This window comes from Trachurus japonicus, chromosome 7 (genome assembly GCF_045865225.1).
Source record: "Trachurus japonicus isolate A0001 chromosome 7, Traja_1.0".
Taxonomy (NCBI): Eukaryota; Metazoa; Chordata; class Actinopteri; order Carangiformes; family Carangidae; genus Trachurus; species Trachurus japonicus.
In genome coordinates this window covers 9,351,315-9,375,323 of record NC_140913.1, presented here as the reverse complement: position 1 = coordinate 9,375,323, position 24,009 = coordinate 9,351,315, and the positions used below count along the sequence as shown (strand labels likewise).

The following is a 24,009-nucleotide window of genomic DNA, read 5'->3' as shown; positions in this document are numbered from 1 at the left end:
CCGTGATGAGGACCGCTGCGCTGATGAGAAGCGGTATCGTTCCAATATTCTCCGGTCCGCGATTTCATTTTTAATGACGGACGGCTGTTTTTCAGTCAATGATTCAAAACGATCATCTGGCGGCCGCGGTACCGACCGGGGTCGGGGTGTGCTTGACTGTCACTGTTCCGGAAAAGTGTCTGCGGGCAGAGCTCACGTTTTTCCAGACTGGCCCAGGGGGAGTATAAGGAAGTACCGGGAGGTGGAGTCACTTGAGTTCGGTGCTTGGTGACGTCAAGTCTCACAGCACTTTCAATTCGCCCGTTTGGAGACAAGTGTCGCAATCAATTAAGGGAGTGAACAGACTTTTTTCACCTCCAGGCGTCATAGAAAGGCCACAGGAACACATAGGACCGCTACAAAACCAGTAGAAAGTGGATTTTGCATAATATGGGCCCTTTAAAACAGGGAACCGCTGTGATGTATTAACATCACACAAGAGGCCTCAGTGTTGATTTACTCTTTAACCAACAGCTGTTTTGTTAAATAAAAGTTAAAAACCATGATAATCCTCTGAAATTTACTTAAACTCAATATAGCAACAAGAGGGAAATGATAATCCTTCACTTGTCTAGACAGATTACACTCTTCAACTGAGCTGATGAATAAAAAAAACCATCTGGAACATCAGATGTCTCGTTCTGGTTAATAACAGACATAATTGCAGCCTAATGTATGAGGGAGGCGCGCCGCTCTGTCTCTGTGCTGCTGCTGCTGCTGCTGCTGCTGCTGAAAATGGGATTGGGAGCAGATGCTGTGATGCTAGCACACAAAAGTACAAAATAATATGATTTGGGCTAATTAAAGCTTAGCATAGCTGAAACGCTGCTATTGTAAAGGTAATGATTCAGAGTGTTTCGGGTGCTGATCCGTCACACTGCAGCAAAATGTAAAGTGAAAGGTATATTAGACCATTACAGTTTAACACAAACAATTGCAGCACCCGAGGGAATCTTAAAAGCACTGAGTCATGTTCTTATCCACGTTGGATTTATGCATTTGTTCACGCAGCAACATTTCATATGAGCAGTGACTTTACCAGCAACGAGAGCATTGTTTATTTGTTTGTTTGTGTCTCTGCTCAGAAGCACAGTGCAGCAGAAGGACTTTCCCTTGCAGCATCATCAGCAGCAGCTGCAGCAGCATCGCCATCAGCTTTGATATGATCTGACTCAACTGATGCATAATCTTCCTGTATTTGGGTTGGATTATGAGAACAGAACAGATCATGTTCCCACTCCATTCAAAAAGCTCCAGGATGGGATTGCAAACACTGTGAGAGACACCAAACAGTTATTTTTGGCCACGTGCACAGCAGCTGCTCTCCTCTCACGTATCCATCCAATTCAATCATATCCAATCACATAGAAATCCAATGTGAAACACTGTCTATTCACCCAGAGCTTTCACCTTCAAGTGTGTTTCATAGAGAGATTTTTTAAAAAGTCATTTCCATGAGGTATGAGTGCATGACCTGTCTTTACCTTTACTTGTGACCTCTGCAGCACTTCACAAGGGTGAGTGCTGATGTTTTTTGTCTCATGCTCTTTGTCTCTGTCCTATTCATAACTCTCATTCAGTGATGAGTTCGACCAGAAATGAACCCAGTGTATAAAACAGCAGTGAACTGTGAAACTCGGCGTTTGCAGTCGTGGCCTCGAGGCTCTGGAGCGATATGCCTGAGGAAATCATGCTGACTGAAACACTCCACTCCTTGAAGTCTTTTCTTTACTATACTTGTATTTCAGAGTGTCCCCTGCTGTTACTTCCCCTTTAATTGCTTTATTTCTCTTAAAATGACCATGTAATGATTTTTATTCACCTAATTCACCTAACAAATCTGTTTGATTCTCTTTGAAATGTTGATTTTATGTCTCCTGTATTTTATTGCTGCCTCTGTCTCACACTTTACAATGTGTACTTTGTGGCCTATAAATAAAGATTACTATTATATCATGACATGAAGAAATAAAAGGAAAGTGATTACTTTAATTAACTACAACATGTCAACTTCAACAGCCCTCCATTAGTTCCACTAAATTATCAAACAAGATCTAACCTAAACAGTCATAGAAATGAAGCATTATGGGAGCCTTTACTCATGTCAAACTGTAATCCCAAACACTTTCTTGTTGATGACATAACTCACTGAATTAACAGAAGTTATGAAGTAATAAAACTAAGATTCTCTTATTGCTCTTGTTTTTTTGTTCTCCTCGACAATCATTTCTGCTTTAACTTGCTGTTTACACTGGACTCAGAGACTCATTAAATCCACTCTGCTCCTCCTCTGTCTGCCCTCTGCAGAGCGACTCCTGCTGCCACCTGCGGCACTAAATTCATTAACTTGTTATTTTATCTCCAGGGCTTTTCTTTTCTTTTCCTTGAACAATTCCTCCCAGCATTTTTAGTTTTAACATTGGGTTTTAACATGGGTGAGCAGCAGTCAGCTACTAGCTGGGTCAGAGCTGATCGTCCATGCAGCCAGGTAAAGCAACGCCATGGGTAGGGAAGGGAACGATAACCACCAACAAAAAGGGTCAGGGTGCACACAATCAAACTGAACACCCACTGCAAAGCCTTTATGATAAAAATCCACCGTGGTCCAGGAAATAAAAGACTAAATGCAACATTCTATTCATATCATTAAAATAGTTCCTTATGTTTACACTCTGTGTAGTTGGGTCTTACCTTGATCCATATCGTACTCCTCCATGGTGTTGACGAAGTGAGGTCTGGAGTAGAAGTTATGTGGCCCCGGCTGCTGCAGGCCCCCCAGGCTGAAGAGGCTCCGCTCGTTTGCCGCGCAGCAGGAAAAGGCTCTCCTGCTCGGGATGCAGGGGTAGCGCGTCCAGCTCTTCATCTCCAGATCAAAAGCCTCCAGCGCCGTCACAGGCATCTTTCCCTGACGACCACCTGCAGGAGCCAGGAGAACATTCAGCGTCAGGGTCACATGGGTCATAGATCTGCTCAAATCAGAAGCGAAACCTGATGCTGTAATAACCTGCCAGGTGATTTGGTTCAGCTCTACAGCCTTGTTCAAAGGTGGCAACAAATCACCTCTGCATTATTATATAATCATCATCTGCATCTGCAGATTCCAAGTCATAATTGTAATTCACTTCCAGAAATATTAGCATGTAGATGAATAAAGTCGTGAACTCACAAACACACATTTCCTGACACTTTTCCTCTTTGCTGTCTCTTTTTATTGCTTTCTAAGCCTCTGCTTCTGCCACAAAGGATTCTTGGCATTTACACCCATGTCTGGCAAGCCTGCAGTCCAGCGCTGGGACCACATTTCATTATGGATGGAAAAATGGAGCACAGCAGCAGGGTGCTCCCCCAGGACTACTGCAAGTTGTTTACTTCCACAAATCATAACTTAACCTTGTAAAATCCAACTACAAGGACATGGCAAAGTGGTGCGAGAGAGAAAGAGAGCGTACAAAGCAGGGAGTGAGGATGTAAGGATGTTAATGGTGGAATAAAGGAGGAGAGGCAGGAGGGCCGCGCTGAACAATGTGAGGGGGCTACACGAGGGAGAGGAGGGGGTAGGAGGAGAGTGAGGGTCTCCAGAGATAAAAGTGGAAACAAAGGAAAATGGGACGAGAGGACGAGAAAATGCGTCAATGAGACAGAGAAATTGTGCAAAAGTGATAGAGGGAAGAGGACGGTGTGGAGGAGTGAGAGAAGAAAGTGGAAGAAGGTCAAACGGAGTGGGCAGGGCGGCAATGAGATCGATGGAAACAGCGAGACAAAGAGTCGAACTGAGTGGGAAGCATTAGAGTCAGAGGTTTGGGAGAAAAAAAGAGACTTTGAGCTGTAAGATCAGTTGATTACAGTGGAAGATACAGTGCATGTTTTTTTTTATGTATGAGAGTTTGAGTGTTGCCACTGTATCTCACAGCTAGAGACAGATATTTTGACAGTGTTGCAGAATAAAAGTGTTCCAAAAGTGAGAATAATCGCATTAAATTCCCATGAACATTTGTACCTGTGCTAATAACTAAATATGAAGCCTTGAAACTGCTTTTGTAAACTGTATGTGGTGTGGCTCACTACATAACGACGGGAGTTGTTATCTAATAAGCTGAAATTATTGTTTATTCAATGAACACTTTAGGAAGCATTTAATAAACAACAAACAAACTGAGATACACAGCAAAGTATTGCTAATTGGGAATATTAGTTACCACTTTTGATCTCTGATTTGATGTGCAGATTTTGATGTCTATTCAGTTGCTTTGCTTTAATCACTTCTGATTGGATGTCCATTTTGGATGCTTATTAGTTGCTTTCTGTGGCTGTTTTGAACCATGTTTGGATAATACTCTTTGTATTTTGTAGTTTTTCTGCCACAGCACACACCCTGGTGAAAGCAGGAATGAATATTTTCAACACTTTCAATGTTCAAGTCCTCTCTTTACCTCATGAACCAGCACTCAATTATTCACAAATTATATATATATATAATTAGTTTCACCATAAAGGAAATACAGGAGGTCCATGTCTGGCTGGAAATACAGGCGGAACCATTGTTAAGCTTGTGCTCCCCAGCCGAGCATACTGTTTGGCTGATGGAGAACATTATTGTCAATACTTTCACATTTATGTTGATAAAAAGTCGACAATGAAAACCAAGTGCAATTTCAGTGCACTTATTAAACAGCAGAAAAGACACTTCAATCTATTGCTAAATGTGCCATATAGCCACTGTATCAACCTCTGTGCGGTGCTGCTTAACTCTAACCCCCAATTCCAATCTACCCCCTAAAGACTCAGGCCCTGAACCCTCACTGACTAAAGTGACGTCAGCTCTACAGTAAGTGACAGAGTGTGAGAGTCTGTGAGGGTCCAGATGCTGTAAATATGAATGGAACAGCACTTACACACTCTCACGACACGTTACCTTGACAACAACATGTTGTTGACTCCGGTCTTGGGCCGATAATTTACCGTACTTTCAACGCGCACAAGGTGTGTGAGGTGGACGGACTCAAAACAAAATGTTCCCGGATCAGATCTGCTCAAATCATCATCAATAATCACAAACTGCACATGTTAATACTGACAGTAAACTCCTTTTTTTTTTCTTTCTTTCTTTTTTTTTTGGTTGTTGCTCCTGTCCATTAACAATAAAGAGAGCGGCGGAGCTCTCTCTGACTACGTGTGGTAATTTACTTTTTTTTTTTTAACACTTGCGCTCCGACGGCATCTTATGTGTTTGACTTCACAACGCTATGAACTGTGGGTAATTCCCCTACCCAAAGTCAGCATCGGTGCTGACTTACAGTAAGGGGGCAGTAAGGGCTCATTCACTGACTCACTGACTTGATGATCTGACAACGGAACAGCCCTCACACACTCACGGACTTCCCGTGAACGTGCCTCTAAGTCAGTGAGTCCATGAGGGGTCGGATTGGAATTGGGCAATCAACAACCTAAATCATGAATTTAAAAGTTAAAATTAGAATTTTGTTATACATAAACAGTCTGGGGCGGCGTTTAGCTCAGTAGGTTGAGCTGCCGCCCCATGTGTTGAGGCTACAGTCCTCACTGCAGTCGGCCCCGGTTCAAATCCCACATCAAGCGGCCCTTTCCTGCATGTCATTCCCCCCCTCTCTGCCTCCCCATTTCCAGTCTGGTGCAGGTAACGCCAACTGAACTGAACTACTGTATTGTAGCCAAAAAACAAAGCATGCAGGTGTCCAAGTAGTGAAATGCCACTCGAATAATGACGTCAAAAAGTTTGCAAATACTCGTACCCATCCCTAGTTGAAAGTGCATAAGATTGCTTACAATCAATGTGGTTCTGTAACAGGACCAACACCTGGGTCAGCCAGGAGTAAGAGGGCGAGGGCAAGGCGGCCAATCAGGGGCCAGGAAATGGAGCAACAAGGTAGACAGACAAGCAGAAGAGAACTAGATACTGATACAAAAGTTTTAAGGTGAAGTTCTACAAGCCTGACCTCTGCTGCACTGCAGCTCCTGGATGTTTCCAGTGTGGCTTCATGCAGCACAACCGGCTACATTAAGCTGTCCGTGGTTACATAAACATCTGAACATGCATGATAGGCGTGTTCTGGTGGATAGACTATAATACTACATCTCTGCCTAGCTGCTCCTGTGGCTGTAGACTGATACATGTTTGAAATGCAAACGGCAGCATCTGTGAGAGAAACCACAAGAATATGACAAATATCTTTTTTAATGTTTTATGATGGAAAGTCAAATATCTCTGGGTCTTTCTGCACTCGCTCTCTCCTCATGCAGAGTCAGGTGGTTGACTCTGTAACAACTGGTATAAATTTTCATTTGATTTGTTGCTGCTGGTTGAATCCTTGTGCACCTTCATTTTTGCCTTAAGCTCAACCCACTTGCTCAGCAGCCAACACTTGGCTGCTTCCCAGCATGCCCAAGAAATAGAGCAGTAAAATGCTGTGCGGTGATTTGTGCTACAGGCTGTAATGCTTGTTCTTACAATAATGAATCTATGCTTTTCCTCATGTGTCTGAGGCTGTCCATGGAGATCAAGGTTAAGATATGGCAGCTGCTGCAAACACCATTTCTTATTTACCTGCTGTTAACGTCTAAATAATATCAACCTTTGTGAGGACATTTGTCTGTGTTCTGTCTTTCCCACTACAGAGAGATGGTGTTACTTTAATAAACAGCACCAAGCAATAAAGTTAAATAGTGTTGTCTTCAATGTTTTTTTTTTTTATGTCTCTGCAATTAATCATTGAGAAAAACAGGGAAATATTCCACTGAGATTACTTTTCTGCTGTTAATGATGTTACAGCTGTAGGTTGCTGGTGTTTTCTTACCACACATTCAGTCCAAAAGTGGCAAGAACATCAAAGTGATGGGAAAACACTGAGGTTTTATGTGAGTCTGAGTTGGTGGCACATCCATTGGCGGTGCATCCTAGACAACGTGGGTGTCAGAAATAGTCCAATTATCTGTGGCAACCAATCAAAGCGTAGAAGTGAACACATCAGAACATTTGAAAAACAGAGTGTTTTGGAAACACTGCTGCTGACCCCGTTTGAATTTTTTAAAGGAAAAAAAGGCTGGGGAGGGGGGTGTTTCAGTCTGAATGAATGAAAACATAGACCTTTGGAAACGACGATGTAGACAGTCATGGCTGCGCTCTGATTGGGTCTGACCTGCCTGGATTACCAACAGTGAAAACACAGAAAATGAAATAAGAGCGTTATTGATCTTGCTGTCTTTGTTGCGGCTGTTGACTAGTTAAATGCTGCATTTTAACTCTGCAGCTGGCGGCAAAGTGGTGTGGTGGTTAGCACCCTCGCCTGTCAGCAACAAGATTATGGGTTCATTTCCAGACCCCAGGCCTCTCTGGGTGGAGTTTGCATGTCCTTGTGTCCCTATATATATGTATATATATATATACACACACAGTATATTATGTCAATATTTTTAACCGAATTGCACAGTCTTTCCTCAAATAGTTGTTCCATTTTCCAAAGTTTTCATCTTTCTTGTGTTTTGCTGGCCTGGCTTGACCTGTGGGCTCCACTGCTCGACACTGCCCACACCGTTTCCGGTGATACATACGGTCACATCTTTAAGCTGGAAGGAAACAGGATATACTGTACAGTACATTGCCCGTCAAAAAAAAAAAGTCAACACTTGGATTTAACTAAGCTAATAGGTAAGAGCCTCCCATTGGATAATTACTGCATGGATGATTATGTTTCAGCTGGCAACAACAACTTATTTAACCTTAACTGATGCATTCTCATTTCTTAAACAACCATGTCGGATGACACATCCTGTCTTTGTGGAAAAGATGTTAATCTGTTTCAGAAGGGTCAAATTATTGGCATCAAGCTAATAACCCAATTCTAGTAGTTTCAGGAATCTGAATGTTTTAAGAACTGTCCAACGCATTATTAAAACCTGGAAGGAGAGTGGGGAACCATCATCTTCAAGGAAGAAATGTGTTCTAATGTGACCACAGAGTCCAGACCTTAAACCCATTGGGAATCTTTGAAAAATTAACGCAACTCTGGATGGAAATAAATGTTGTGACATTGCAGAAGCTTATTGAAACGATGCCACAGCAAATGTGTGCTGTAATCAAAGCTAAAGGCGGTCCAACGAAATATTGTGTGTGACTCTTTTTTGGACAGGCAGTGTATATGAACGCAGAGCACAGAGAGAACACTCCATCTGTATCTGTACTGTATGCGTATCTGGTGTAAATAATAAATCAGCCTTTAGAGAGCAACATGAGTCTCTGCGGGCCACAATGAAGCAGTGAAGGTAGCAAGGTCCTTCTAGTCTTGGTGCAGCATTTCTGCAACCAAAGTTGGGTATCAGCACCGTAAGAGGAGCGTCTGATTGGTTCCACATTCATTTTGCAGCAGAATACTGAGCCCAGACACACAGCCAGAGTCACAGAGATCTCCAGAGACAAGAGGAACAAGGAGTCCTGCGACAGGGCGGAGGGGAATTGGTACCGTCTTAAACTAGACTATGTAGAAACTGTCAGTCGCTCTCTGTAAACACATTCACGCTCATCCCCTCCTCCAGAGAGAGAGAGAGAGAGATAGAGAGAGAGAGCAGCGGCTGAGCCAGCCACAGAGCGAATGCGGAGGGGTAGATGTGTTACAGAGAACAAAGAAGTGAATCAAACAAACATGACCGCACCTCCTCACCAAACAGTGCTGCGGGAAGACCTGCTGCTCTTTATACACCCGTGACAGGAAGCAGAGGGGAGAGACAGAGACAGTTAGGTACAGTATGTAGCCTGGCCCTCACACCCTGTGTACTGTTTCTAGCTGAGGGGGGAGGCTACACCCCCATGACCCCAAACACTGCAAGAGAACAAGGAAGAGATGAAAGTACAGACAGAGTCTCTGCAGATAAATACACTGACACACACCTCTAGAGGGGCACGAGTGATGTTTGAGATGAAGTACACTTGTATGAGTCTGTGCATCACTGTATAAAGCAGAGGTGTCAAACTCTTTTAATTTTAGTTCAGGGGCGAACAGTGCAATTTGATCTCAAGTGAGCCGGACCAGTGAAATAATAGCATAAAACCTATGAATAATGAGAACTCTAAATATTCCCTTTGTTTTAGTGCAAATGAACCCTCCGTTTTACAAAACGTGTTATGAACAACCTGAAATGTATTGAGAAAAAGACATACATTTCAACAATATTATGTTTCTTCTGGCTTCTATGTGATTTTCACACTTGGCAAATTCATCTGGCGGGCCAGTTTTGGCCCACGGGCCTATGTTTGACATCCCTGGTATAAAGTGACTGAAACTTTTGCACTGCATTGTGCACCCAAAAATATAGTGCTGAGGTGCTGCATGTCTGTTTGTTCGACAGAAGCATTCACTTGGAGTCAGCCTCTGCCTCAGTTGTGCTTGTGTGTTCATTACCAAGCGTGACACTGCTATAAAAACCCATGATTTAAATAGTATTTACACACATGCACACATACTGCACACACATACACAGAAGATTTTTTGAAAAGCAGCATGGAGCCTGTTGAGTTACGTCATACGCCAGTAACTCTGCTGTTGACTAGAAACACAGAATTTAAATGGAAGCAGGTTCAGGCACCCACTGATCCGAACAGCCCCCCCGAGTGGAGCAGCAGCTGAAGAAGCAGCGTGAATTTACAAGGTATGGCAAAGTTTTTAGGCACACACACACACACATACCTACACACACACATGACTGAGAAAGAGAGATGATGACCTGGATTTCCTGTTATAAAACAAACATTGAATATCATTTGTTCTGTTTGCACATCAGCCAGAACTCTGTGTAATGTGATATAATGTGATTCAACTCCTGCGGGTGTGTGTGTGTGTGTGTTGTGTCCACAGGGCTGCACACTACTCTGTCCCATGCAGCTGTCAGGCATCGTTTGCTCCAGCCACACTGAGACAGATTAGTTTGTTCTTCTGCAGTAGAGTTTTTACTGCATCATCTGATCACATCATATTTGATTTTGTTTGTTTCGGAGGTCTGTCTGTGCTCCTCCACTGATAATGCACTTACACACTAACACACACACACACACACACACACACACACACACACACTGCAGTCCAGCTCTCCAGTGCACGGTACTTCACAGGTCACACCAGTCCTTCCACACAGCACAGCTCCCCCTCTGCTGCAGCTATTACAGTAAACCACAGAGCTGTCAGTACTTTCAAAGCTGAAAATAATATTTGAGACAACTTCTAACATTTTCTCTGGGCAGTCACAGTCCATGACAATTTCATTTCATGTAAGGGAACAGTCACAGAAACTACACTAAAAACTCATGGATATGGGCTAAGAAAATGTTTTGCTGCTGACTCGAGGATGACATGTCCAATATGTATGGATCTCTATAGAACTTAACTATTACTTCTTAGGAAAGGTTTCACATATTGAAACATACAGTACACATTCACATCCTGGCATTTGCTTCCATATCCCTAAAGCTACTGTATATGCTGCAGCAGGTAGACTCGGTAGAATCTGGGACTAACCAGTGGATGACTCTTCAACTGTGAAGATAACCAAGATGCATTGAAGGCACATTTGAGGTCCTACTGTATTTCTCAGGCCCTGTTTAGACCCGCTATTATCTACCTCGGGTGATCTGATCCCAAGTCAGCAACTCTCACTTCACAGGTGAACACACGCAAGTCAAAAAGTCTCAGAGACAACTGACAACGACAACTGATTTGAACTGTTGTAGCCAAAAACAACACGTGTGCAGGTTCATGAGATGTGAAACGCCACTCTACTAATGATGTCAACAGTGAGCACTCAAGCACTCGTACCCATCCCTAATGAGTCCCAACGCAGTTTCATTTTCAAACAAAATGTTTTGCTATTTCAAACGGACAGAACTTGATTTCATTGTCTGTCTGCTGTGCACGGTGCATCATTTGCTCTGTTTCCCACTCGCTCTCCCTCTCCCTCTCTCTCACCATCTCACACACAAGCACATTAACAGACAGGTCAGTCGATAAACACATTTGCAGTTCATTTGCACATAAAGTGATGAGGTGCGATCTGATCACAAGTGTGAACAGCCGTACTTAGAGCTGAGCATTGTGATCAGATCAGTGAGGAAGTGTGTTAATATCAGATGTGAGCGACCACAATCTCAGCCCCCGATCCCACCCCATTTGCCTTAACACTGAATGAACAGTTTCTCCTTCAAGTTCATTAAATCTGTATGCAGCAGAACAGTAATGCTGATAAATCTGTAGCCTTTGATGTGGGAAGTGCTGTGTCAGAGGCAGAGCACAGTGCCATTACACAGTACACCGCTCTCCACTGTGTTTACCTTCATTAAATCACATGCAAATGGCACCAGCCTGCTACAAAGTCCCTCCACACAACACCACACCACACTCCAGTCAGCCACGACTCGGTGCTCTGTTGTTTATGTGGGAGATTACAGCAGCTCATCAATCCTGTGCAGCATTTCATGCTTTATTCTTGAAATGCATCATGATGCAAATATTTTCATGTCCCGTATGACGTGATATACAGTAGAAATAAAATTCAAATAGACTTGATCATTTAGGTTTGAAATGTATGTTCAGCATCTGCTGCTCTGCACCCTGTAGATCTGGAGGAGCCTCCTTCCCATTCATGGAGCTGTTTGCAGTCTGTGACTGGCAGAGCTGTTAGTCAGCTCAGCCTCCGATCTATACTCCACCTCAGCCAGCCCCTTTGTGCTTAATGCTGCTGCACCTACAGTACAGTCATGTGAGAAAATTAGGACACCCCATTTGGTTTATGTTAAACATGTTCTCTGCTGTAGTGTCCAAATGGTTATATTAATTTAATTTAAGTGGGAATAAATATGGGGGTTTCGTAACTTATTCCTCACCAAAAATTGCATTTTTTAGAATGACATTTTACAAAAAAATTTAAAAACGTCTTTTCTTCAGTTTGAACTTTTACCTTTATGTGGGTAGGACAGTGACGACTGTGGAGTCTGAAGAGAGGCTGGGGGATAACATATTGCAGAGGGCTGAAGGTTTGATTGGCCTCAGTACTGTTATCTTCAAATGGGCTAAGTGGGCAATTACACAGACCTGTTAATGTCCGCTGATAGAAACCAGTAACACAAATTTATTTTGGAAAAGCAACAGCCAATGGTGGAACTCTGATCACTCAGTCAGTGATATTTTAATGTTGCTGGCAAATTATGCCAATTCAAGTACTTATACTAATAGTGCAAAGTGCAAAAAACAAAGGAAAAAAATGCTTGATGTTGTTGGGTCTTATGTTGGGTCACAAGAAGTGCACTCAAGTACATCTAGAGGATATAAATTGTAGCTCTGGATCTGAAACATCACATAATTTAAATTATGGTAAGTGACGCATTTTGCCCTTATAAAAAATGATTTCCGTTTTATTTAGACGTTGCATTTTGTCTTATTGCAAGTGTGTTTCAATGAACTGTGCAGCCTTACATTATAGTGTTTGTAAAATTCTAAATCCAAAACAACTGACAACAGTTGAGATAAATGTGGTGTAGTAGGTAATACATATAGAAGTACCAATTCAAATATATTCGACCACTGTGTTTTTGCCTGTTTTCAGTATTCATTATGATTGTGAAGGGAGACAGTATGTTGTCATCGAGGAACTTTTCCTCTCTCAGTGGGTTTCATCATTAACAGAGTCATTCTGTTCCTCTGGCAGAGTATGTGAAGAAAATACCCCTCCCCACCACCACCACCACCCCAGCCCACCCTTCAGGAGGTTACAGCTACTTTGTGCTAAATGTGGTGTGGTGTGGTGTTGTGTGTTGTGTTGTCGATGTTAGCATGTGGTCAGATTTATCTCTTCATCTCTTACTGAGGTAGATTATCATACCCTGCCTTGTGTGATTCCAATTTCTCCCTCGGCAGCGGTGTGAATTTTTGACCAAGTGTCAATGAGCAATAACAACTCCCCCCCAAAGAGACACAATGGGAACAAATGTCCATAGGCAGCAGATCGGACCATTTGAGTTTCGCTTTTACCGCGCACTGCTGTCATGCATGTACGCTTCTCTGTGTGTGTGAACGCCAATAACGGAGAAAGAGCGCTATGCTGAGTTCAATGAACAGAACGATATTGCGTTGGTCAAGCCAAAAGCCGAAAAATCTATTTGTGGCGGCCCGCCACAAATAAATGAACGTATGGGAAAGGAAACTCTGTGATTGCCATAATTTTCCAGAGAGAGGTAATTTCACAATTTTCCAGCATAACATTTGGGAAGGGTTAGCCTTCCCTAGCCTCCGTTACGTGCCGCCCATGCAAATGTCCGATTATACATGGGAAACACTGCATGAAAAACAACAACAACAAAACAGGGGATCTGCACTGAGCACATATTTCCTTTTTTATTCTTATACCCGCAGAGAAGCTTTTAACTCCAGCTCTGTTCTTTTTGATCAATATTGTACTAAGACTGTGATACTCCACAGACCTGAGAGGCACATTTCTGTCTTTCCATCACTTCATCTTACAGCTCTAAAACTGTCAGGCAGATACGGTCGCACACAGGCTGAGAAAAGACTGATGGGAAAGCCTCACACATGCACTGACAGTAGTAGGTGTGTGTTTGGGGGAAAGACGCAAAACTTTTATTGAGAGGAGATAAACTGTTACTTTCCCCTTATCGTCCCTCATCCAATGACAATTTCCTTGAAAAAGTATCCAAATATATCTCAATAATCTCTAAGATGCATTCTGAGGTGATATCATAAAAGAAGACATTAACATTTGTCATGGAAATAAGAGAAAAAAATACCAAAATAACTGTCATAAAAGTGGCTCAAAACAGGTTTTTGCTGTGGTGACAACAGCTCATGGTTACGGTTGCTGTAGTAACACAATACGCATTCCTGCATGTGAGTTTTGTGGATACACAGTGGTCAGAAATATCGACTTGTCAGAGCAAGCGGTGGAAAGATTTGTCGCTATAATTAGACCTTAAAGAAAAGCTGCTACTGAGCAGTGAAAGTTATTTGGCTTCTTTTTTGTGTGTGGACAGGAAAATTCTGCACAGCAACAAAGAATAAAACTGCTTAAAGGGATAGTTCACCCTAGAATGATATTTCGCTCATTATCTACTCACCCTCATGTTGACTAAGGGCTGGAAGAATTTTCAGAGTACACCGTCCCTTCTCTGAGTTACAGGGGGTCTTGGCGTAGGTAGTGCATTTCAATGCAACGGTTGCAAAGGGACACCAGAGCTCTTCGTAAAAAAACACACACGGGGCAGCGTTTAGCTCACTGGGTAGAGCTGCCGCCCCATGTTGAGGCTCAGTCTTCGGTGCAGGCGGCCCCGGTTCGGGTCCCGCTTCGGACGGCCCTTTCCTGCGTGTCATTCCCCCACTCTCTGCCTCCCCATTTCCTGTCTCTCTCTCAACTGCACTATCAATAAAGGCAATAAAAGCCCCAAAAATATACTTAAAAAAAAAAAAACACACACACAAAAAAACATCCAAATACCTCCATGATGCTCGTATGTAATGTCCGTCTTGTGCTGAAGCCCCAAATTGCGTAATTGTCCCGAAAAAAATTAAATAAGTCTATATTTTAAGCTTGTTTGTAGCGGAAGCTTCTCGAAGCTCCTCTTCCTGGTCCGTCCAAATCTCGCGTGATTCGCAGTAACCGCACTGACGCCGGCGCAAATCACGCGAGATTTGGACGGACCAGGAAGAGGAGCTTCGAGAAGCTTCCGCTACAAACAAGCTTAAAATATAGACTTATTTAATTTTTTTCGGGACAATTACGCAATTTGGGGCTTCAGCACACGGTGGTTGTATTGTTATCCTTGTTGTGGGGGAGGGACGCTAAGATATAAACAGACAGTGTCATTATGGATGAAACTCTGAGGTACGAAAAGATGATGAGATCTCATGTCCTACCCAACATGAAGATTTTGTTTCCTGTTATGAAGGGTGTGGCTCCGTATCGCGGCGTGGGCATGGAGGTTGTCGGCTGCCACTGGTCCTTCTCTGCCTCGTAGACCCTCACCAGAGCCTGTGGCGTGGTGTCTGCTCCCATGCCTCCCAACGCATACACTTTCCCATCTGCACAGACAGAAACAAGACAGAAACTCAGTTTTTCCAAATTGATAAAAATCTGCACAGCAACAGAGCATTAAGTGACAGCAAACACATGGATATCTTTAGTCATATTTCCATCCAATTTGTATCACAAATCCTAAGTGCATTTTTATTAATGCGACAAAAGGAAATGCGCATTTGTATGTGTTCCCATCCACTAGATATGCATAAATTCTTGAGTCAGCTGCCAATCTGTAGGAAAAAGAAGATGGTGCCCGCGATGATGTGTGTAGCACAGTATGATGACACTATAAGGCAAAACATAAAGAAATACCCATTCAAATACAATCTACCAATGAGCATTTGCCTGTTTTCAGTATTTTTTATGGTAAATGGAGACAGTAATTGTCACCACAGAAAATGTCCTCTCTCAGGCCTTGTCCACACCAGCCCGGGTTATTTTTAGGGCTGGGACGATATGCTTTTCTCCCGATTCGATTCTTCTACGATTTTTTGGATGGCGATTCGATTTAAATTGCGATTCTACGATATTGCCAATTCTCTCGATTTTTAGTCTGCATTTTTAACATTTATCTGCACACAAATACTGTAGGAGCCTATAAATTAACATACTCCATTATAAAGTGAACTTAAACCATTTTCAAAACCTGCACTCTCTGTATGTAAAAAAGGCTAACAAATGCACATTGCACAATATTTTTAAAAAAATTCAAAAAAAAAAAAAAAATTTTCAACAAAAAAAAAATCGATTTTTGAAAAAAAAATTTGATTCAATTAAAAATCGTCAAAAAAGATATCGCGATATTTATGTGAATCGATTTTTTCTCCCACCCCTAGTTATTTTGCAACCAAAGTTTTGTTAAATTAAATTCTGCGTCTACATGAGTGGTGTAATAAAAATACTCTGTACACACACAACCATAAAATCCACTACCAAGTGATGCAATGTACATGTAAAACATATGGCACGGCAAAAGGTGGTGATATAAGGTAAAATGGGAAGGCTGTTCAAAATAGTTTAATATCATCCAGAACCTCCGCTGATGCCAGGCGCATTGCTGCTGTCTTCTTGCATTGGGGGCGCTAGCAAGAGGAGCAATCTCCTTCATTGCTCGTCAAGGTGCCTCCGTTGTTGAATTAGGTTGAGTAACTGGATATGACAACCAAATACAGCTGACAGCATGCCAATAAACAACAACAACAACAACTTTGTCATGTCCATTTTAGCTAGCAAGCTAACGTTAACTCTAGCTAACAACCTCTACGTAGAGGTGCGTAGAGGAGCTGAGCACGTGCTTTTTATATTTACATCACCATGTGGTCAGTTGGCTGTTCAGACTTCACACTTTTGAGCAAAGGTTTCAAGAAATGTTTTTCTACAATTGTGAGAATTGGAACAGTTCATGAAGGTTTTAAAAGAGCTTGTTTTCTTGCTCTTGCAGGTCAGTATGAGCTGACTTGAGATAAAAATAAATAAATAAATAAAAATAATTCTCCAAATGGCCAGAGAAAGCTTCACTGTGCCCCACCATGTCTGTTCTACAGCTGTCAGGTCGGCTCTCCGTCTCATACGTCTGCAGTCACCCAAACAATCTGAAATATTTACACCATACTTCCCGATAACCCACAGATGACTTTTCCACAAGGACGCATGCAGCTACTGCAGTGTCATTAGAAAATGCAGAGAAGCAAGTGAAAGAAAACAGAGGGAAAGTGCTGAGCAAGCAAACATGGTGCTCCTGCAGAAACACTGCAGGGGGAGAAAAAAAAGAGAGGATGAGAGGAGAGGAAAGAAGGGGAGGAGGGGATCATACACTAACAGCCCATTAACACTCTGAAAGTTGTGACAGTTTAAATCTGAGGGAGAGAGAGAGGAAGAGAAAGGGGAGGAAGAGAGAGGGTGAGTGTCTCAGTCACCCCGACAGATGACAGATCCATGGAGCTGTGATTTAAACTGTGAAGAATACAGCAATAATAAATCTGTCAGTCGTAGACGTAGCTCAACGTAAGTGTGACTGTCACGCAGTTCACAGGTTCTGACTGAGGAAATCCCATTTACTGCTCAACATAAAACAAAGTGACGCAGCCAGGACACGTCGTCACATAAAAGCATGTCGCAATGGGCGAATGTAGAGAGGTGGGGCGGGGCAGGAATGTGAAACGTGTGTGTGTGAGCTTTCTCTCGGCAGCAGCTTTCCACTATACTGAGCCTCATCTGTGTTTTGGCCACTGTGGATTATCAGTGTAGTGACTTTTAATTTGGTTTTTGCTGTTATCACCTTTATATTGCATAATTAGAGTATTAGGTTAACAGCTCGGTCAGGCTGTGACAATGTAGGCAACCTACTTACCTACAGTACAAGTCTGTTCGCAGTCATCTTGGCCTTGATTATGACCCCACAGAGGCTAAATCTCTGAGTCTGCTAGTTAGACTACATCCAAGTTCAATTGTCCTTCATTCAACTTTTCTTGGCTGTTAAGGATAAACCAGGTATGAAAATAGACCAAATGCTGAGAGACTACTAAAGGGACTATTGTTTATTGTTAACTATAATAACTACCCATATGGTACTGATGTGGAGCTACCATTACACCAATGGCACAGATAAACACTGTTGATGCTGGAGACTGTCGAGTAAACAGCTGTTAATGCTAATGATGCTATTGTAGCAGTAGCAATTCTTTTACAAATATGTCCTTAAAGTGGAGTTTTACACATCTCAAACTCACAAAGCTTTTGTCAGTTTGCTCTTATAGTGTAACCCACAATCGATAATCAAGGATTACAAGGATAAGGAGAACAAGGACAGAACTGTGTGTGTGTGTGTGTGTGTGTCTGTCTGTGTAGCAGACGACAAATAGAATTGATAATAGTGAGAAGATAAGTCGATTAAGTAACAATTGACAATGTGTGCGTGTGTGTGTGGGTGTTAGAGTAAGTGTCTATAATGAGAAAATTATTTCCCTTACAAGATGTGTGTCTGCACTCAGCACAAAGGAAGCCGTCCAGACGTCTGTCAGAGTAAATTACTTGTACTTGAGCTTTTACGCTTCCAAAAGCTCCTTTGTCACGGCCGTGTGATAAACGTCTCCATGTACAATGAAATGAGAATCTGTTTTCACCAAGATTAAATGTGGAAAAAAGTCTTAACTTGCCTGGAGAAGCGTTTGGGGATCTAAAAGTTTCCTGGAGGAATTCGGCTTCTGTCGGGTTTATAATCACAATATGCAGCACAAGACTGTAAGACACTGGACCAAATGTATTGTGGGAAAAGACATCCCCCTACCTCATCTCCTGTAATATTTGTCAGTGCCTTCACGAAATCAAAATGATTATTTTACCCTATCATGAATGTATACTGATTAACCATATGGAGAAATGAAAATGGAGCCAATCACAGCTGAGGGAGAGGGCAGGTCTGCCTGAATACGTCTCAAGTCTATCTCAGAGCCGACATATAAAGACCATGATAGAGACAGATAACCTCACACACATACACACACACACACTCACACTAACTCTTCCTTGTCTCACAACCTATAACTAAGTTGTTTGAAGCAATCTTGGCCATCTCGTCAAACCATTCCTTCACCTTTATAACTTCTTTCGTTTTCCAGTGTCGCAACACTATCCTGCATTCAGTAATAAGTGCTGTTCTACACCATACTATCTGGTGGACAGTTGGACCACTTCCCTTCGGAACACACCTAGTAGACAAAGCAGCGGTTCTTGTACCAGAGTAGAGGACATCACAGTGTTAATAAAGGAGATAACAATAAGGCTTAAAGTTACGCTTCATAAAGACGAGATCGGGCGTGTTCAGGGTGGTATGGCCGCAAGCCCTAAGTTACGCTTCATAAAGGAGTTGCTGTTTAGACTGCTCTGAGCTTCAGGAGACTACCGCTGACGTCACGAAGGCTACGTCCATCTTTATTTACAGTCTACGAGTTAGAATTGTGTGTGGCATAGTGTGTGTGTGAGTTATAGCTTTCAGTAACCCTTTATTGGCGCCTATCTAACACATTATAACCATACTTATAATGAGTTATAATGCAGTTATAGCAGTGTTATAACTATAGTTATAAACACTCATAAACAATCATAATGTTTTATAACAACTATCATAACACACTATAAAGCATTTAATCATGACTTATAAGATCAAGTATAATACGTTATAATTGTTAGTAACTCGCTGACAATGCCCACATCGATAATGCATAGTAATAATGTGTTATAATTGGCTTATAAACGTGTTTAACTATCATTATAAACACTCATAAATTATCATAAGGCTTTATAACAATAGGAATAACACATCATAGAGCATTTAGGAATGGCTTATAAGGTCAAGCGTTATAATGCCCTAAAATGTGTTATGCTTATTGTTATAAAGCCTTATGATAATTTACAAGTGTTTATAATGATAGTTAAACACGTTTATAAGCCAATTATAACACATTATAACTATATTTATAATGTATTATCGATGTGGGCATTGTCAGCGAGTTACTACCAATTATAACGTATTATAATACCTGACCTTATAAGTCATGATAAAATGCTGCAACGCGTTGACTTGGTTTTAATTTGTTTGGCCATGCTGCAATAAAGGCTTTTTAAAATCACCTTCCTACTCTGAGTGCCTCAGTTCCTGCTACCATCATGATAAAATGCTTTATAGTGTGTTATGATTATTGTTATAAAGCATTATGATCATTGATGAGTGTTTATAACTATAGTTATACAGTGTTTTAACTGCATTATAACTCATTATAAGTATGGTTATAATGCGTCATAGAGACAGGCGTCAAATAAAGCTTTCTTTCTTTTTTGAAGTCATCGTTTCAGGCATTATTGCTTTCACTGTGACACATAATGACAGATAAATACTGTATCTACTGATCCCGGCTGTAATTTAGGCCACTGCATTTGCTTGACTTTCACTGTCCACCCACACTATTACCTGTGACCAGCAGCATTGCAGTAGCAGGCTGCGAGTGTGTGTGTGTGTGTGTGTGTGTGTGTGTGTGTGTGTGTGTTCAGGCCTGTGTGCTCTCGCCTTTTGGCCCAGCCTCAGTCTAATCATGCGCAATCGCCTCTAATTAAGGAAACCATGCTCTATTCTCTGCCCGTCACCCTGGGAGACTCCATGGAAACCACAGCGTAACCTACAGACTGTTATTATGGGGTGGGTGTTTGGCTGGTTGCTGCTTGGCGAATAAAATCCGTCACCACTCAGAGCCAGACCCCTGAGTCACCACCCAGAACTGAGAGATAAAGAAAAAAGCTTTCTGGAGAAAATGTGGCCATGATGCTCTGAGCTGACCGAGCCAATGATCAAAAACAACAACACTGCAAGTGCACCAACATCAGCAGATATGAAGAACAGAGTGGATGTATATGACACATTACGCTTTACATTTCCATCCTCCTCTTTTGTAACTCCACTGAGTCTGCTGCTTTGATTCTTCCACAGCACAACATCTTTCATCATTCTGTGTCTGTGTCCCTCTCACGCTGCCTTGTCCCTCATCTTCCTCTATTTTGGCCCTGTATCCTCCTTTTGCTGCAACTTTCACTTTACTTTCATCCTTTTCCATCCCTTTTTTCTCCCATTCAGTCTAAGACTGCTTCATCCATTCCATCTCTGCCTCTTTTTTCTCTTGTCCATCATTTATCCTTTCATCCTTCCCTCTCATCTCGTTTCATTTGTCCTTATCCATTAGCATCCCATAATGCACTGCTCTGCTCCAGTATTGGGTATTATAAAATAGTAACATCACCAAAAAGCTGAAAATTAGTTATTGTTATGTTATTAAATATCACTTTAAGAAAACAATCATCAGAGTATAATAATTTAAAGGTCACATATTGAATTAAGTGAGATTCCCAGGTCTTTTATTTAGTAGGTCTATCCTGTATTAATACTGCGAGGCTAACAGTTATTTAATTAACAGAGAAATGCACACAGCCTGTATCTAACTAAGCTTTAAGATAACTCAACATGATGTCTCTCCCAACCCACCTGAGCCCAAGTGGTTTCTTTGAGTATTAACCTGAAATTTTATTAGATCCCTCATAAAGCAGTCAGCCAATCAGAGGAGAGGCTCAGATCTAAAATCTACTATCCACTAATGTGGAGCCAGAATAAGGGTTAATCAATATTCCCATCAAAACCTCCATGTGAAGAGCAGTTTAAGCAGTGGAAGATCAAAGTGTATTTACCGGCCTGAAAGAACCTTGACATAAATAACATCCACACAAAAGAGGCAGGCAGAACACAACACAGAGTTTAGATTCATGGCAGCACAAGGCAGATGAATTGACACTTGGATACAAAGACTTTGGCACCACAGACCAGGGGCTGAGTCTTGCATTTTACTTACTGTTTAAGGTTTATGGGCCACTAAAACACTTGGCTAGTCCACTGATTTTGTGTCAGTGGCTACTGCTAAGCCTAACAGAACAATTATTCTCTGCAATTATAGACATACTTGAAAGTCTTTATACAACTATTTATTCTTATGCATATTTATTATGGCAATTGGAAAAACTACAGCAAGTGCTGCCAAAACTGTTCTGATTTATCTAAATGTCTGAGAGGAGTTTTACAAAGTTTTAAAAATGACACCAGGGTTTCTCAATGTGGGTTGAGAGGCTGTAAAAAGCTGGCATGGAAAATAGGATCATGGATTTTGATGGGCATGGTTGGTTAGCTGGTAGGGAGGTGTTATCAAGGTGTATTTTGGGAAATTTAGGAGCTCGACCCGCACCAGAAAGTTAACTTAAGCTTTAGCTTTTGACCACTCTTCTCTTTCTCTTGTGAGTCAGCTCAGCTTCATGGTAGTGCAGTACTAAATCAGTGAAGAGCCCTTTATCAAAGATTCAACTAAATAAATACATGTATATATATAAAAATCATAGTTTCACCATGTGCTTGAAGTCAAAAAATTTTTTGTATTTCCACAAAAAATGCATACTGTAATTGTTATGTTGATGACTTCTGTCTTACTAATGCAAATGAGCTGCATAATTAAACAGCACGTGACCTTGACACTGGAAGACAAATGGTTTGAGTGCGGTTAGGTCTAGACGGCAAAGCACTCTGGGTAAGGTTCAGGAAAGTCACGTTTCCTCCCACAGAACCATGAAAATGTAAATGAAACAGATACTGTGTTGCAAAAGTGAACTTTTGCAAAAACATTCATAAGATGATAGCATATTACTGTAAGTTTTTTTCTGTCCAGTCATTAATGTCATTGCCATCTGTCCTGTGATTAAACAACAACAAACCAAGCTTACAACACCCACCAGCATCAAACAGCAGTACTATAGCTTGGGTAGTTTACAGTGTCCTAGATATCTGACAACAATGGAAACCTAGTGATGAATATAAGAGTAAAGCCTGGCATAAATGCATATATAAACATGATATAAACAAACATAACCCACATAAAACTAAATCTACATTTCATGTCAGTTAACTCACTGTACGGCTGAGCATGGATGAATAATGTATAGGGCGCAATCCATTTAAAACGAAGCCTCTGCAGAAATGTCCAGTAAGCGCAGAGACGGTCAAAAAGGTTTTAGATGAAAACTGTATCCTCAGTTTAATCGAATCTGAAAACTGAACTTTCAGTGACTTTGCTCATGAAATTTTTTTTCCTAGTTATGTTGTGTCATGCTGTTGACTCTGCAGTAAACATTTATTCCTAAAACACTTATTCCTGTCTCACATGAGCGAGGGAAAGTTCAGCCTGAATGCAGCTGCACCTGGCAGGACATGAACAGAGAGCTGAGCAGCTGATGGAGAACAGAGGCAGGTGGGGAGCTGTAGTTTGGGGATAGCTTTAATATCACGTCAGTCACGTCACACCAACGTAGAGGAGATAAGAGGTAATAAAGGAAGTGAAGAGGGGATTTACAGGGCTTACAAGGGGAAAAAACCCATTAAAAAACCTAGGGTCACACAGAAACTTGTTATCATTATTCAGAAGTCCACTTAACAATCACTGAGTCTGGCTTGTCCACAAAAACAATCGGCCAAGTCCCAGCCCTGGAGACACACAGCATGACCTAAGCCATCCCATGCTCCGTCTGGTGATGACGATCTGTGCAGCTGTCATGATGGATACAAGACAATCTCCCACAGCGACAGTTAAATGGCACTGCACTCTTCCTAATGAACACTTGTCAATGGCAGATCAATAAAAGCCTCCGGCCCGCTGCTATCCTTCTACCACACACTATCTATGGACTGAGAGCAGAGAGGGGGGGTACGGTCTTATCATTAAGTGGATTGATTTTCCTTGTGAAGACAGAGTCACACTCTTCCTTCTCTCTTTCAGATGTACAGTGTTTTTTCTTCTTTCTTTCCTTCCTTCAAAACCACTTACTTCTTTCTTTCAAAATTCTGTGTCCTTCTATCCTTCCTAATACAGTGTCCTCTTTTCCAACCTCCCTTTCCTGAAAATATAGTGTCCTTCCTTCCAGCCTTCCTTCTTTCAAGATACAGAATCCATTCTTCATCCATTCCTTCAAAAAGCAGTGGCCTTCCTTTACCTACTCCTTTCTTTGCTTTTCTTTCCTACTTTCGAAATGTAGTGAGCATCCTTCTTTCCTTCCTTCCTGTCTTCCTTCAAAAAGCACAATGTCATTCTTTCCTTCCTTCCTTCCATCTTTCCTTACTCCAAAGTGGACAGTGTCATTTCTTCATTCCTTTCAACTTTCCTTCCTGCAAAGTGGACAGTGTCCTTGCTTCCTTCCTTCCTTGTGTTGTGCCAGTTCTACAGTCAGGACGAAGGTGCTCGTGATGCAGAATGGTTTGATCTACAGCCACACTGTACTGTAGCCTCAGTCTAA

At 41.8% G+C, this 24,009-nt stretch overlaps 1 protein-coding gene across 2 annotated transcripts in view; it reads right to left on the bottom strand.

The window, feature by feature from the left end:
- klhdc8b (kelch domain containing 8B) overlaps window positions 1–24,009 on the bottom strand; it is a 188,938-nt gene that overhangs the window by 41,394 nt on the left and 123,535 nt on the right. For both annotated transcript variants that reach the window (XM_085781119.1, XM_085781120.1), the window contains 2 exons: window positions 14,979–15,143; window positions 2,731–2,955 (listed from right to left, as the gene is read on the bottom strand). In XM_085781119.1, coding sequence (XP_085637245.1) covers window positions 2,731–2,955; window positions 14,979–15,143 — 390 coding nt within the window. The remainder of the gene's footprint in view (window positions 1–2,730; window positions 2,956–14,978; window positions 15,144–24,009) is intronic.